The sequence below is a fragment of the Chenopodium album genome, chromosome 10, assembly GCF_948465745.1.
Source record: "Chenopodium album chromosome 10, dcCheAlbu1.1, whole genome shotgun sequence".
NCBI classification, from domain to species: Eukaryota; Viridiplantae; Streptophyta; class Magnoliopsida; order Caryophyllales; family Amaranthaceae; genus Chenopodium; species Chenopodium album.
This window is the reverse complement of record NC_137843.1, coordinates 49,464,979-49,479,227: the sequence shown is the minus strand read 5'-3', so window position 1 is coordinate 49,479,227 and position 14,249 is coordinate 49,464,979. Positions and strand designations below refer to the sequence as shown.

The window sequence follows — 14,249 nt, the reverse complement described above, 5'->3', positions numbered from 1 at the left end:
AATTATTTTTAAAATTGAACTTTAAATTTTTTTTTGGAAGGGCTAGTGATGTAGGTGCATCAATGTGCATCAGTATAGCTCTGCCCCTAGAGTATGGGATGGTCTACCTTACAAAAGGAAAATCTCTGCTCCCATATTAGGAAACTTATTTTGAATCTTTATATCTCTGTTTCCACATCAGGAGACTTATTTTCAATCTTTAGAGAAATTGTTTTTCAACTTTAAACATAACAGAAAACGAAAAATAAATATTCATCTAATCTCTTCACATAACATATAACGAATAAAAATATTATTTCATAACAAAAGAAGCCTTAAGTAAGGGGAAAAAGAAGAAACAGTTTATCTAAAGACCTTACTATTTTCAGTTTCTTATTTTTGTAAACCAATAATATTCCTTTTTCAACTCATACCATATTAGTCTATCACACTATTAGTGGTTCCTACGCTCGGGTGCAGTGTATCTTATGCATGTTACACTTGTTTCAAAGCGACACCCCTAAACATAAAATACTTTAAATTTTAAGAAAAGAAAACAAAAAGAACATATTATTAAAATGTAAAACATGTCATTGAATGTACCGAACGTAACAAATTCTTAGCATTTTTTAAACATAAGCAAATGCTAATTACTATATCTTTTTACCCCACAGTTGATATGGTAAATTTTTTTACAAAACATTCAGCCTTCAATAAATCTCTCTAAAATTATTTTCTCCTAATGATTTTTCAAGATTTTATTTTCAAATTTTAAAATTTCAAAAAAAAATTATTTTAAAAGATTTTAGTTACCACAATATTTTATTTCATTCTCATTTTATAAAATTTTTTTAAAAAATTCCTCATTTTTTTACCTTTTTATTTAGCTTTAATATTCATCTTAATGATGCTAATGTGTATTAAAGGTTAAGCATCATTAAAACCTAGGAATATATTTTTATACTCTATCATGTCCCCTCACACGAGAGCCCGTAAGGCTTGATGTGTGGATGTAGCATGGACCCTCCTCATACCCTACGCTTAATATTCCACATGAGAGAAGGTTAACCAAAAGGTGGATGAGATTCGAACCCGTGACCTTTGTGTCACGCTAACTCCGATATCATGTTAAAGGACCAAGTTAGCCAAAAGTTTAAGCTAATGATTGAAGCCTAAGAATATGTTTTAATACTTTATCACGTATAGTTAATTATTAACTCTATGTTCTTTTCATTTGTCCATTATCATATAATGATCTTTATTAATCTTTTAATAAACTATATTACAGGTACATTTTCTTTAATTGTAATTGTAATATATTTTTATTGTCACATTATGTTCATTGCTTATTGTGAAGGAAAAATTATAAATTCTCAAATAAACCGGGTCCACAATAACTTTATTGTGGACCAAAAATTCTCACGTGCCAATTTACTCAGTTTCTACTTACCCAAGCTACTTACAAAGTTACAAATTAATTCAAGAACCTATTTCTTTCCTTTTTTTTCGCAAGAAGCTCACACTTTCTCTCTCTTCTAACCTTCCTTTCTTGCATTTTCTCTCTCTTCAGCTTGAATTCTTCAATGGCGAGAACCCGAGGAGGTGGTACATTTCAACGAAGACGTGTCCTTCGTTCTTCGGCTACAAAAGTCGATGAACCACCTTCTAGTAATCTTTCTTGATGTTCGATTGTTATTTCGTTCAATTTTGATTGTTTTTTGTTTTCTCATTGAATTTTATTGATAATGTGTTGTTCTCGATGATGATTTGTGCAATTTTGAGCTGATTAATTGTTGTTTTTCTTTAATTGAAACTATTTGTATGAATTTTTGTTTGAATCTTTTTTCGTCTTGAAGATTATTTGAAGATCTAGGGTTTTTTCGATGTTCGATTGTTTTCTATGTTTATTGTTTGATTGAACACATAAAACACAATAAATGTTTGATTGAATTTTGTTTTTATTGTTCAAATGATTGTTTAGCTGTTTGTTTTCTCGTTGAATTTTGATTGAAAATTAAATTGATGATGATTTGTGCTTAATGATGTTACTAGCGTTTAATATTTAATATGTAATGATTCTATTTTTTGTTTTGTGTGTTGATTCCTTTGATTCTGTGGAATTGTTAGTATACTATAATCTGTTGAACTATATATGAGGATGAAATTGTACTGATCGATTGATTTTTGGTATTGGATTTTAGAGAGTTGGAGTTTTGGGGATTTTAGCAGAATGTGCTAAATTATTATCATTTATCTAAAACTAATATGCCTCTGTAAAGTCTTTACTAAAGATACACATGCTTGATACTACAATAAACAAAACGGGAAGCCAAAGATCGACAATCCACCATGGAAATTTTAGCTTACATTGTTCTCATTCATAGGCCATAATGAATATTATATTGCTGGAGATGTTAAAAGTTACAAAAAAGGAGAAATTCAGAACTGTTGTGGTTGTATTTTGATGTTGGAGATTATTTACTTCCATAGGTTGAAATTTAGGAATGTTGAATTAAGTACTTCTTTACCCTTAATTCAAAATTGGAATGATGAGTTGATTAGGGACAGAATTAAGAAGGAAAAATTGTCCAAAAGTTTTGGGTGTGGAATTTTACTCTCTGATGTGTATCCTGTTAGTGGTAAACTGAAGTTTCAAGATGGTCATGTGGGTACTACAGGGGGAAGTATGGGGAATGTTGATAATGTCTGGGGGGGTAATGATGTACCTGGTACAATACAGTTCATTCTCCCACCAGGTTCGATGTCAGATCAAGAGATCCATTCGGCTGCTATTGATGCAAGGAGTAGCTGAATTTTATTCTTTTTTTAAAAATTATTGGATATGATTTAAATATTTATACATGATTTTTTTAATCTCTTTGCAGCCCGTTCATGAACAATTTTTGTTCATGAAAAGAGATATGAATGTGATTTCTTGTTTTTACAATGACAAGATAAAACATATTCTTCTTTCACGCCGCAATGAGACCAACAACGCTCCTGGTATTAATGTGTCCCAGGATGATCAGTATTTTTTGGATCCTCAAGTTCAATCTGTGATTGATGAGATCTCCGAACTTGCTATTTGGGTGATAAAAATGCCCGAGGTGTTGGATCAAGTTTCTACATTTGACCACAACAAAACAAATGAAGGGAGGGAGGCAATTAGAGGCACTTTGCCTGTGATTGGCTTTGAAAATATTCTTGCAAATGGAGGGTGCAGGTGTTTGATTTCTTTTGATTGGAAATCTGATGAAAAGCTTATACTCATTTCACACTTTTTGAAGTCAAATAACAAGGAAATGAAGCTATTGGATCCATTAGTCCTAGAGATTGTTGACTATTGCATTATCAATGATTCTTGTTTGGCTCCTAAGTAAGTAATCTTTTATTTGATTACATTGATTTTCTCTTATTTATTTATTTATGAAACACCTTTTTAATTCTTATTTTATACTCTTTGACTCAGTGAACTGTTGGTATTTTTTCATGAAAAGCATTTGATTCAAAGGCAAGACTTCTACACATTAGGAAAGCCTTCAGAAATCATGAGCAGTAGTATTTTGGATTGCTGGACATTGCTTCTCAATGAAAATCAGAAATGTCTTAAGGATGGACCTCGGAAATTGTACTTTGGTTCTTCAATTAGTGTGAGTTGTTTAATTATTTCAATGTTTATACATGTTTATACTTTTCACTTATTTTTTTATTTGTGTAAATATTATGAAGGTTACAACAGTAGAAGCTGCCGGCAGTGATGACAATTCACAACTAGTGGACAATGTTTATCAAGAATTGGAGGAGTGAATGAATATAGCTTGCAATAATTTTGGTTTGTCAGAAGTGGAGCTAGTAATACTTTTTGTTTTTTTATGCTTTGAAAAATATAGTTCCCTTATTTTTATTTTATAGATACTTTTTTTTAAATGAGAGTGCCTATTGAAAATTGCATAAGTATATATTTAAAAGAGGTCACTATAATATCAAAAATGGAATCTATATGTGTCTTTTTTTATTCTGACTAATGGTGGTATCATTGTTGCAGATATTTTTACCTTGTCTTTAGGGCAATCACTATTGCTTATTTGTGGTGAATTTGACTGAAGGAAAAATTCAGTTTATTGATAAACTGAATTATGATGAGGATAATCGTATCTTCTTGAAAAATTTGTCTAGTCTCTTGGTATTACTTTCTCACTCTTCCATATTCTCACTATTTTCTTGTCTAATAGGTTTTGATTGTGAGTTTTAGGAATTAGGATTTGGACAAATGTCAAACTAGTTTGAAATTTTTATGCTTCGGATTTCAATGCCATTGTTTGTGTTGGTATGTATATTATATATGCATATTCTCTATTACTATGATAGCTTATTAAATAGGAAATTAAAATTCTAAAGTCTGCAATTTGTACAGCATTAGTCAAGGTCTTATATTCTTGTCTACTATGGAGTTTTGCCTCTGTTTTCAAGGTTATGAGTTATGACTGATTATGGGCTGTAATGGGTCATTAATTATTGATTGTTGGATGAAGCTGGGTGTTAATCATTTAATGCGATTGTGATATGATTATATGCTTTTTTGCTAGTGTGATATGATCAGTACCTTCTTTGATCAAAGGCTTACTCAATCTGGACCTGTGGTTGACTACACTTTGGAGTTTCCTACTTTGAATTGGAGATCTAGCAAAGATAATTCAGATTCTGGTGTTTATACTATAATGAGCATGCTTTTATTCAATGGAGCTGATGTGTTTAAATGTGAAATTTTAAAAATAGTTATGATTCTATCCCTTTTAAATTATTTGTTTTATTTCTTTTAATTAATATCACAATATCTTATATTGATAATTTACTTTTTTAGGCTTCAAATAAGAAGATTCTCCGGATTCAAATTGCTGCATCTTTGGTGTTGTCTGATATGAATGAAGCTAGATCAAATGTAATTGGTAAGGTGGCTGAATTCAAACCTAATAGGCAGCGTCTTTCAAAAGAGGTTGAAGAAAGAAGGAAGAAAGAGATTGAATAGAGGAAGAATAAGAAGCCGACTATAGACAAGAAGAAGAAAGGAAAGGCTTAAGATGTCAGAACATTGTGTAACTGATTTTTTGACTTAGTTGTGATCATAATTTTCTGATGCTAAGCAAAGTACTTTGAAGATTGTATAGCTAATTAGTATTCATTCAACTTTTGTGTAGGTTATTGAATGAAGATTGGAAAAATATTCAGTTGTGTAAACAAGCTTTTGCCAATATTTTATGAAAATGGTATATTGTTTGTTTAATTCAATTATTAAATTTTTCTGTTATCATAGGTCACTATATGTTAAAATAAAGTCACTATATTATTTATAAGGTCTTTGTTTGGTGAAAAAAGGTCACTTCGTTTTTAATATTTTATAGTGTCAAAATTAAGGACTATGTTTTAAATTAATGGTAATTATCGTACATCACTATATGTTAAAATAAAGTCACTATTTTATTAATAAGGTTACTATGCTAAATATAAAGGTAACTATGTCAAAATTATGGACTATGTTAATTAATGGTAATAAACTGACAATACAAGGGTATTAAATAAAGATTACTATTTAAAAATAAAGATCACTATATTCTAAAAAAAGGTTACTATTCTAAGAAATATATATCTCAAAATTAAAGGTTACTATGTCAATCATAAAAGACACTATATTATAATAATCAGTAGTTAGTTATAAGATTTGAGCATTTCATTTTCTTGATTTCTTATCTGTTGATCATAGGAAACATTGAAACAACATAGCTTTAACAACTAAAAGGAGCCTTCGTTTAACGACTAAAAGGAGCCTTCCGTGTAGTACAACAAACTACCAATTAACAACAAGTTTAGAGAAGGAGGCTTTGTGTATAAGGTATTACAGTACTCATCCGCTTTATTCATTGTTTGTTTGAAAAGGATTAAGTAAAATTAAGATCAAATTAAAAGACACTATATCATAACAAAAGACACTATGTCAATCATAAAAGACGCTATATCAGTATTTAAAAGATATAAAGTTTCCAAGAATGAAATTACAAATAAAAGGTAACCATGTAACAATACAGGTTACTATGATAAAATATGGTGTTCTTAAGATAAAATTTGATGTCTTCAGACTATCAGAGCATATACTTATTATTAATATTTGGTGTTTTGGCACCAAATTCTCTATGCTTCCTCCTCTTCCCCTTTTTCATGTAGTCATAGCTTCCTGGAATCCTTTTATTTGATTGGCCTCCTTTAGTTTTTGCACGAGCTGGGTCCAATACTTGAACCACACTAGATGAAGTTGCTTCTGAATTCTCTTCTACACCTGTAGTGTTCTCAGAATGGTTGTTAATTGACTTCATAGCAGAAATAATCTCATCTATTGCACTTGAGTCTTTTGCAAAGCTTTCTTCTAAGACTTTCCTTGCTTGTTCAAACTTGTGGCTCTTAAGGATTAGGCTATAATACTTTCTCACCATGTGTAGCCGCCAGGGTGTGAAGTTGTTTAATGTCCCCTTCATCCTTTGCTCTACCTCCATACTTTTCCAAACTTCAACCTTAGCCAATATAGTCCACCTGGAAGATATGTATTGCTCCGGAATTTTTTCAACATAATGCATGTGCAAGATTCTAAGGCTATGGAAGCATAACCAACCCGACTCTTCAAAATTCTTGCATGGACATTGAATTGTTTGGTTTACTGGATCATAAATTACTGTTTGAGTTGTGCCATCTTTGCCTTCAAGGTACACTTGGTAAACCATTTTGCCTCCATTAATCAATATCAGTTTAGTTTGAGATCCAATGTCTAGGTTGAATTCTTCTTCAAAGTCCCTGAATAATGTATGTGTATAAACCTCAACAGCATGTTTAAGTAAGGCAGACATTGGATAACTGGAAGCAGGAATTGATTTTATGCTATTGAACTCATAAAAATCCTCATTCCTTCTCCAAGTCTTCACTGTCTTCTGAAATATGTTGTAGAATTCTGTCAAACTTGTCTTCTTGTTTGCTTTGAATCCCACTGTGTGATTTATGCTCTCACTTCTTTGAGACGAAAAGATTCCCGCGGAGAAAAAGTCCTTACTTAGAGTTGTTGACCACTTGTGCTTTAGTGAGTATAACCTTTTGAACCAACTATTGTTTTTCAGTTTGTACTTTGTCATCATTGAATCCCAACATACTTCAAACTGAGCTTCGGTAATACAACCACTCAAGCATTTCATGAAAGCAGCTTTGAATGTGTCATCACTCTTCAAAACTCCAAATCTTGTTACAGCATTTTGAATAAAGTGCCATAGACATAATCTATGTCTAGTATTTGGAAATACCTGCACATTTTTATACAGTTACTATAGTTTCAAAAATGGTTACTGCATTTAAAATAGAGGTAACTAAATATAGTTTCAGTACAAACATATTTTGATGTAGTGGTATTCAAAAAGTTCCTTCAAAATTAGAAATTACCTTTGGTATTGCTGCTGCCATGGCTGCATTTTTGTCTGTAAACAGTGAGACAGGACATTTACCACCCATTGCCTTTTTGAAGGTCTCAAATAGCCACACAAATGAATATGTGGTCTCATCACCAATAAAAGAACAAGCAAACATAGTGTTCTTCTAGTGGTTGTTTATTCCTACAAAGGGTGCGCAAATGAGGTTGTAACGATTCGTCCTATATGTGGTGTCAAATACAGTGACATCCCCATATATTTTGTAATCTTCAAGCATCATGAAATCCCTCCAAAACAAGTTACAAACCCTTCCATCTGCATCCAACCTTACTCTGAAAAAGAAGTTAGGGTCCTCAAATAAGCTTCTTGTAATTTGTCACAAACTACTTGAGAATCTCCTCCTTCAATGGCCTTTATTTTCAGTTTATAACAATAATTCATGTGGTCTTTCACTGTATGACCAATGGCATCTTCTCCTCCAGCTTCATTTGACATGTAATTAAAGGATTCCATAGGTCTTAGTCCAGATTCTTGCATGGCCTCAATCGCTTTCCCTTTAATTCCAGTCATTGCACACTCTGAACGGTGGAAATGGTTCCATTGTGGAATAATGAGTGGATGATTGTGCACCAACACATGCTGAACTATCTCAAATTGCCCCTCCTCATTTAATTTGACTATTATCAAAGCATTACAGTTCGTCCTTGTTATTGGAACTCTCCTACTTTGTCTTTTTTTTTTTTAACTGAGGAACTTTCCTCTGTCGAGAGTTCTTTTGGGATTTTTTCCTTCTTTTTACCGGAATTTCTTAGTCCAGCTGCAGAGCATACAAAGAACTTTTTGGTGATGATATCTTTAGTTCCGATTTTTCTTGTTTGTTTTGCTTTTCTAACACTAAAACCAACTGCAGCATGTTGACAATACAATTCATGTAATTCCGCAAGTGTTGCTCGAGTTTCTCCTACTAACCAACCACTAATCTCATCATTATTATTTGCACCTGTTATTTATTTGCACCATCCATGATAATCATTTATACAAGTCAAATTGGAGATATTAGAATGGCTTTAACAAAAATAGATCACTATACTATCATTAAAGGAAACTATGTTACTTAAAAGTGGTATTGCATGTCTATAAATACTGTAAACCTATTTAATTTTCATTCCACATAAATTACGCACAACTAGTTTTAATAATACGAATTAATGCCTAATTTAATTTTCCAAACAAACAATTGCAATTGCATAATTGCTTAATTCACATTATCAAATTCTAAAATCAAATAACATAATCGTATAATACCTTGAGCTTGCATTAGAGGTTGATTTTCCTCATGAACTTCATTCTCATTCTCAGCTTCAATAATAGTTTGTTCTCCATCTTCAACAATTTCGTTCAGATCGAAACTGATGACATTAATATCAAAGTTTTCTATAGTGTCCTGTATATTTTGATTTAGATCCAATTCAATTGATTGTATAGAATAATTTTCCATGAATTTTGCAGAAATTGATTGATTAGGGATGAATTATAAACCCTAGAATTGATTTGGGAAAATTCGAGCTCTGGGAAATTTGATAAAGAAAAAAATTCGAGCTCTGGAAATTTGTTAATGGCGTCGAAATAAAGCTTGGGAAAGAAGTTAGTATTTTGGGCGGGGAAAGAAGAGATTCCAGTGAGCTTTGTGTTTCGCAGATTGGTTTGTTTCGCACGTGAGACTAAAAGGTCCACAATAACTTTATTGTGGACCAGGTCTACACAAGAATTTTTGAGGAAAAATACACTTTAATAATCCTAATTATAGTCAATTTACTTCTAATAATCCCAACTAAGGTTTATTTTTTAATAATCCCAATTACGGGGTCAGTATGCCTCCAATGGTCCTAATGACCGGTGACCTGCTGAAAGTGTTTTTAAAGTTATTTTTGTTTTTAATTGCCACATGTTAACACGTGAATGGTCTAAAATTAAAAATAAAAAACATAAAAAAAAAAATCAAATCATCCACTCCTACCTTCTTTCAATACCGCATCAACACAAACTCCAATCTTTACCCACCAAGCCACCACTACATACACCAGCCTTCGCAAGCACCACCTCACCGCTGCTACTATGCCTCGTCCCACCTACTAATATAGCAGCATCCGCTCAATTTTCATCCACCACCAAAATCGCCATTTACAGCCCCACGATTAGCTAACGGCAACGACAATAGCTCCTAGCTGTCGCACACCGACATTCAGCCATCACCGATTTACACCCCTACTGCCATAATTGAAGCGACCATTGGACCTCCGCAAGGCCCGCAGCTATCAACAGAGTAGCCCACCACTGATTTTCGACCTCCTTCCCTTACCCCCACATCGAAAATCAGCCCCCCAACCTCGTTGCTGAAATCGTCACTTTTATTCATAATTCACGTCAAAAATCGGTGGTGTGGGTAGGTTTTTCTAGGTTAGGGTAAGGGAGGGGTTGTCGGAAATCGATGGTGGGGACTGGGAGAGGGAGTAACTTGGTGTTCCGGTGATCGGGGAGGAGTTGTAAATGGGTTTTCGAGAGGAGGGGAGGGGTTATCTACAGTGGAGGGTAACGGTTGTTAGGGAAGGGGTATGGCCGGCGCCGGCGACAAAGGGAGGAGGGGTCTGGGCACCGGCTGGCACCGAGGGCAGAGGAGGTTAAGCTGGGCATGGTGGCAGTTGGGTGGCTGGCGTGGAGAAGGTGTTTGTTTTTTTTTTTTTAATTTTTTTCAATTTTTGTAAAGTTTTTTTTGTGTTTTTCAACCAATCGCATGTCAACACGTGTCTTGGTAATTTGTAATAAGAGGTTGCTGACCACTTGTTGACCGGTTGGGACTACTACAGGCAAACTCACCCAATAGTTGGGATTATTAAAAAATAAACCTTAGTTGGGATTATTAAAAGTAAATTGCTAATAGTTGGGATTATTAAAATGTATTTTTCCTATTGTGAAAAGTTCTTTAAATTTTGTTTTTGGATAATATTATCATGTTCTTTTATAATATTAAAAATTTCCCTTAATCCTAAAAGAATATCCTCATCAACCTTATTTACATGATCCTGATTTCATAGAAAAGTATACACAATTAGATGATAATTAATATATAAAAAAATTATAGCACTAAAGAAAATATTAAAAATTAAGGATCATGTCAAAAGAACATAAGAGATAAATTCAAAGATCATAAATTCAAAGATCATAAATCCCAAAATAGCTTAATAAAAAGAAACAAGAATTTTGGATAGCATAAAGAAAAATATAAAATAACACAATAAGAATATAAATAAATACCCACAAGAAAACAAAAGTTAAATTAAGACAAAGTAACATAAACATAGAAGAGCATATAATTCAATTAAAAAATATATGTAATTTTTAATATTAAAACACAAAAAACATTTTAATATACATACGTTATTAAAAATATAATTTGTAATGTACAAAACACATAGTTCAGACCCAAAGAATATATTGATCAAACTCTAAAAATATATTTATTCCAATTAAAAAATGAATATGGATCAAAAGAACTAATCGTCTAATTGTCAAAAAAAAAATAACAATGTCTGTTATCCAAAGGACATCATCTTCAACCTCTAAAAATAACACAAATTAAAAGAGAAAAAAAAAACATGCAAAAATAAATGGTAATTACATTTCTTTCAATAACGAAATCATTAACGATGACCTATTTATTTATAACTAATACTAAAATAGTAACCGCCCGCTGACATCATCACTATCCTCAAATTGTACACATGTTACTCTCTCATAAAAAATTTCCCGCCTAAATAGAAATTAAATTTTTTATAGGTCAAACCTTTTTTTTTAAATTCTTTTACTGTTTTTACTTGGATAAGTGTGTCTACTACTCTATTGTTGTTATTTTATCTTGAGTAAATTTATTTGGCTTTTTTTTCATATTTGATAACACTTTCTCCTAAAAACACACAAAGTCCCAATCTAAGCATAGTTTTTTTTTTTTGGTAAGGATTTTCCCTCCTAAACTCTACTTATTTTTTATTTTTTTTATTTTTTTTGCAAAAAATAATAATTTATCTATGAAATTCATTATTTATTAATGGATGACTATTGACTTACATTTGTATGGAGACTTCCATATTTCAATTACTAGCCCTTATCAATTTTTAAAATCGAGCATTATGGCTCGGGCATTATGTAGCTTAAAACATATAATAATCTACGAGAGTATCATCATCAACAACACCGAAATTATGATATATATATATATATATATATATATATATATATATATATATATATATATATATATATATATATATATATATATATATATATATATATATATATATATATATATATATATATATATATATATATATATATATATATATATATTTCATAATATCATCATTTGGTTACTATACCATCAACTTCACCATCATTATCAAAAACATCATTCTTGTGATAACTGAAAATCTACCATCAAAATAATGACGAAATTCATCATGAGTCATCATTTTCTTTCGAAAAATTAAATTTCATTCTCTGTCTAAAATTTTAATATCCCTCTAAAAAATTCTCTTTGTTTTTCAAAAATTGATTTATGAACAATTATGCAATTGAGAATCTAATATTAATATGGAAAGGTGATAACAAAAATTCTTCAATCCCCAAATGAAAATTAGGAAGCTGGGTTCATTTGACACTACTGTGGTTTTTTGTTTTTTAAAATCATATGATATATGAAATATAATGAATAAAAAAAATTAGCCTAGTCTATTAAACTCGTGATAATTTTGAAAAGTGACAACGGAAAAGTAAAAACACCTTTTCCTTGTTTCCTGTTTTTGGTTTTTTTTTTTTTTTTTTGTCAAACAAGCCCTTAAGAACAGTTGTAGTTTTCATCTACCACAAATATTTCACTAACTACATTGTACTACTTTTTTCCCTTACTTTGTTATATTTTTATTATTTTTTTTTTGAAACCTTTTTTTTATTACTATTATTATAACTACACACATCCTTAAACTAATCTAATCTGTTATTATTATTATTATTATTATTATTATTATTATTATTATTATTATTATTATTATTATTATTATTATTATTATCAAAAATCTACAAAGTGAAACGATTTACAAGAAATTTGTGGGGAATCGAGATACAATCTGGACCCCCACTACTCTAGCTATAGCGAATCCGATCCTGCTGAAGATGTGAGCAGCTGCACGAGCACCTATATCCTGAGTCTTTACGAATGCCTGAACCAGTTTCAGCACTGCAATAGCATCCTTTTCTAATTACCCCAATGAAGAAAAGGAGAAGGGAAGAAAACCATAACCAATAGCCCTGCAACATGCCCCATACTTGTCCCGTTTCCTCTTAGCAGCAACAGACAGAACACGACCGGCAACAAAGTCAGACAACCCTAATTATGTAAAAGGAGAAGACCCTGTCAAGCCAACACACACATCAAGGTCTCTATCCCAAGAATAAAGCAACACATCTGTAGGTCCAAGAGCCCCATCGTTGCCTCCAGTCAACCAACCGTTAACCTCCTTTCTCGCAGAAATCCCGGACCAAAAACAAATATCAACAAGGGTGTCGTGAACAATATTATGCCGATGTTTAATACCCACCATCCCAGCACAGGACACGGCATGATCACCAAATATATCCCCGTCGAAAACCCTTGAACAAGCGGAACACGGTGCCGAAATCGAGAACAATGGAACACCCAATCTGTAAAAAAGAACTGAACGGTAAGCCTTACCATTCATAGTCTGACCCAACCCCGATATTGGGACCATCCGCAACCAGGTAGAAGAGTGATTCCTCTGCTGGGAATTCCATAAGATAACCTAACGCGGAGTTAAGGAGAAAGTGGATGTTGCAGAAGCAGTAACCTTCGTGAAATATATATCTGCCAATATCTTCATGAGTTTGGGGGCAGCGATCACACTGGGGTTACACATAAGGTCGGTCTCCACGGTCCTATGAAAAAGACTAAGAGCATCATCTAAGGCTGATCCCAGTTCAACAATACCAGAATTGTGAAGAAACGTAGCCTGAAGACCAGTAGACTGCAAACGCGACGCAAGAAAAACATAGTGCCGAACATCACCTGCTGAGTAAACACCCAGTCCACCATAAGAAAAAGGCAAGGTGGCAAGACGTTATTGCCAATCCCCAAAACAAAGCCCCAAAGCAGTATCAATGCGCTCCAAAGATGCCCGAAGGGCCACATCAAAATAAATCTGGGTCGTTTCAAAAAGACGAGGGGGACAAGTGTGCATAGCAAAGTAGAGTTTTGAAACTCCAGTACACGCACGAAGTAGTAACAACTCAAATTAGGGATCATCAAGCTAGTAACAGCATCTATTAGCACAATGGTCTTCGACACTCTCTGCGAATCAAGCATACCATAGAAAAAGGAATCTGCACTGACAGGACCACCCAACAACTTAACACCATGCAGAGGACAACCAATATTTGGAGGAAAGACACCGACCAATTATTATTATTATTATTATTATTATTATTATTATTATTATTATTATTATTATTATTATTATATGTAAGCCTGTGTGATGCACGGTTTTGATCTATGGTTCTCTATAATATTATTACTTTTTTTTTTAATTTCTTTACATAAATTGAAGAAATAAACTAAATGAACTTGTTTTTTCATGATCATAAATTTGATATTTTTTTATTAAACGTGATTTTTATTTTGTAAGTTTATATTTTTTATTATTAATATTGAGATAACATTTTTATCGGAAATGTATAACTTTTATGTTT

General features: G+C 32.2%; 1 protein-coding gene across 1 annotated transcript; it reads right to left on the bottom strand.

The window, feature by feature from the left end:
- Positions 1–6,113: 6,113 nt before the first annotated feature.
- Positions 6,114–7,593, bottom strand: LOC145565316 (protein FAR1-RELATED SEQUENCE 5-like). The gene is made up of 2 exons (XM_081625361.1): positions 7,450–7,593; positions 6,114–7,313 (listed from the first exon to the last, which is right to left on the bottom strand). The coding sequence occupies exons 1-2, from the start codon at positions 7,591–7,593 to the stop codon at positions 6,114–6,116; spliced, it is 1,344 nt and encodes a 447-aa protein (XP_081481487.1).
- Positions 7,594–14,249: the final 6,656 nt, after the last annotated feature.

Excerpts from the sequence above, each read along its gene's own strand:
- LOC145565316 (XM_081625361.1), bottom strand. The coding sequence starts at position 7,593 with ATGTTTGCTTGTTCTTTTATTGGTGATGAGACCACATATTCATTTGTG. Across the intron at positions 7,314-7,449 it reads TGGCAGCAGCAATACCAAAG|GTATTTCCAAATACTAGACA; the intron begins GTAATTTCTAAT and ends AAAAATGTGCAG.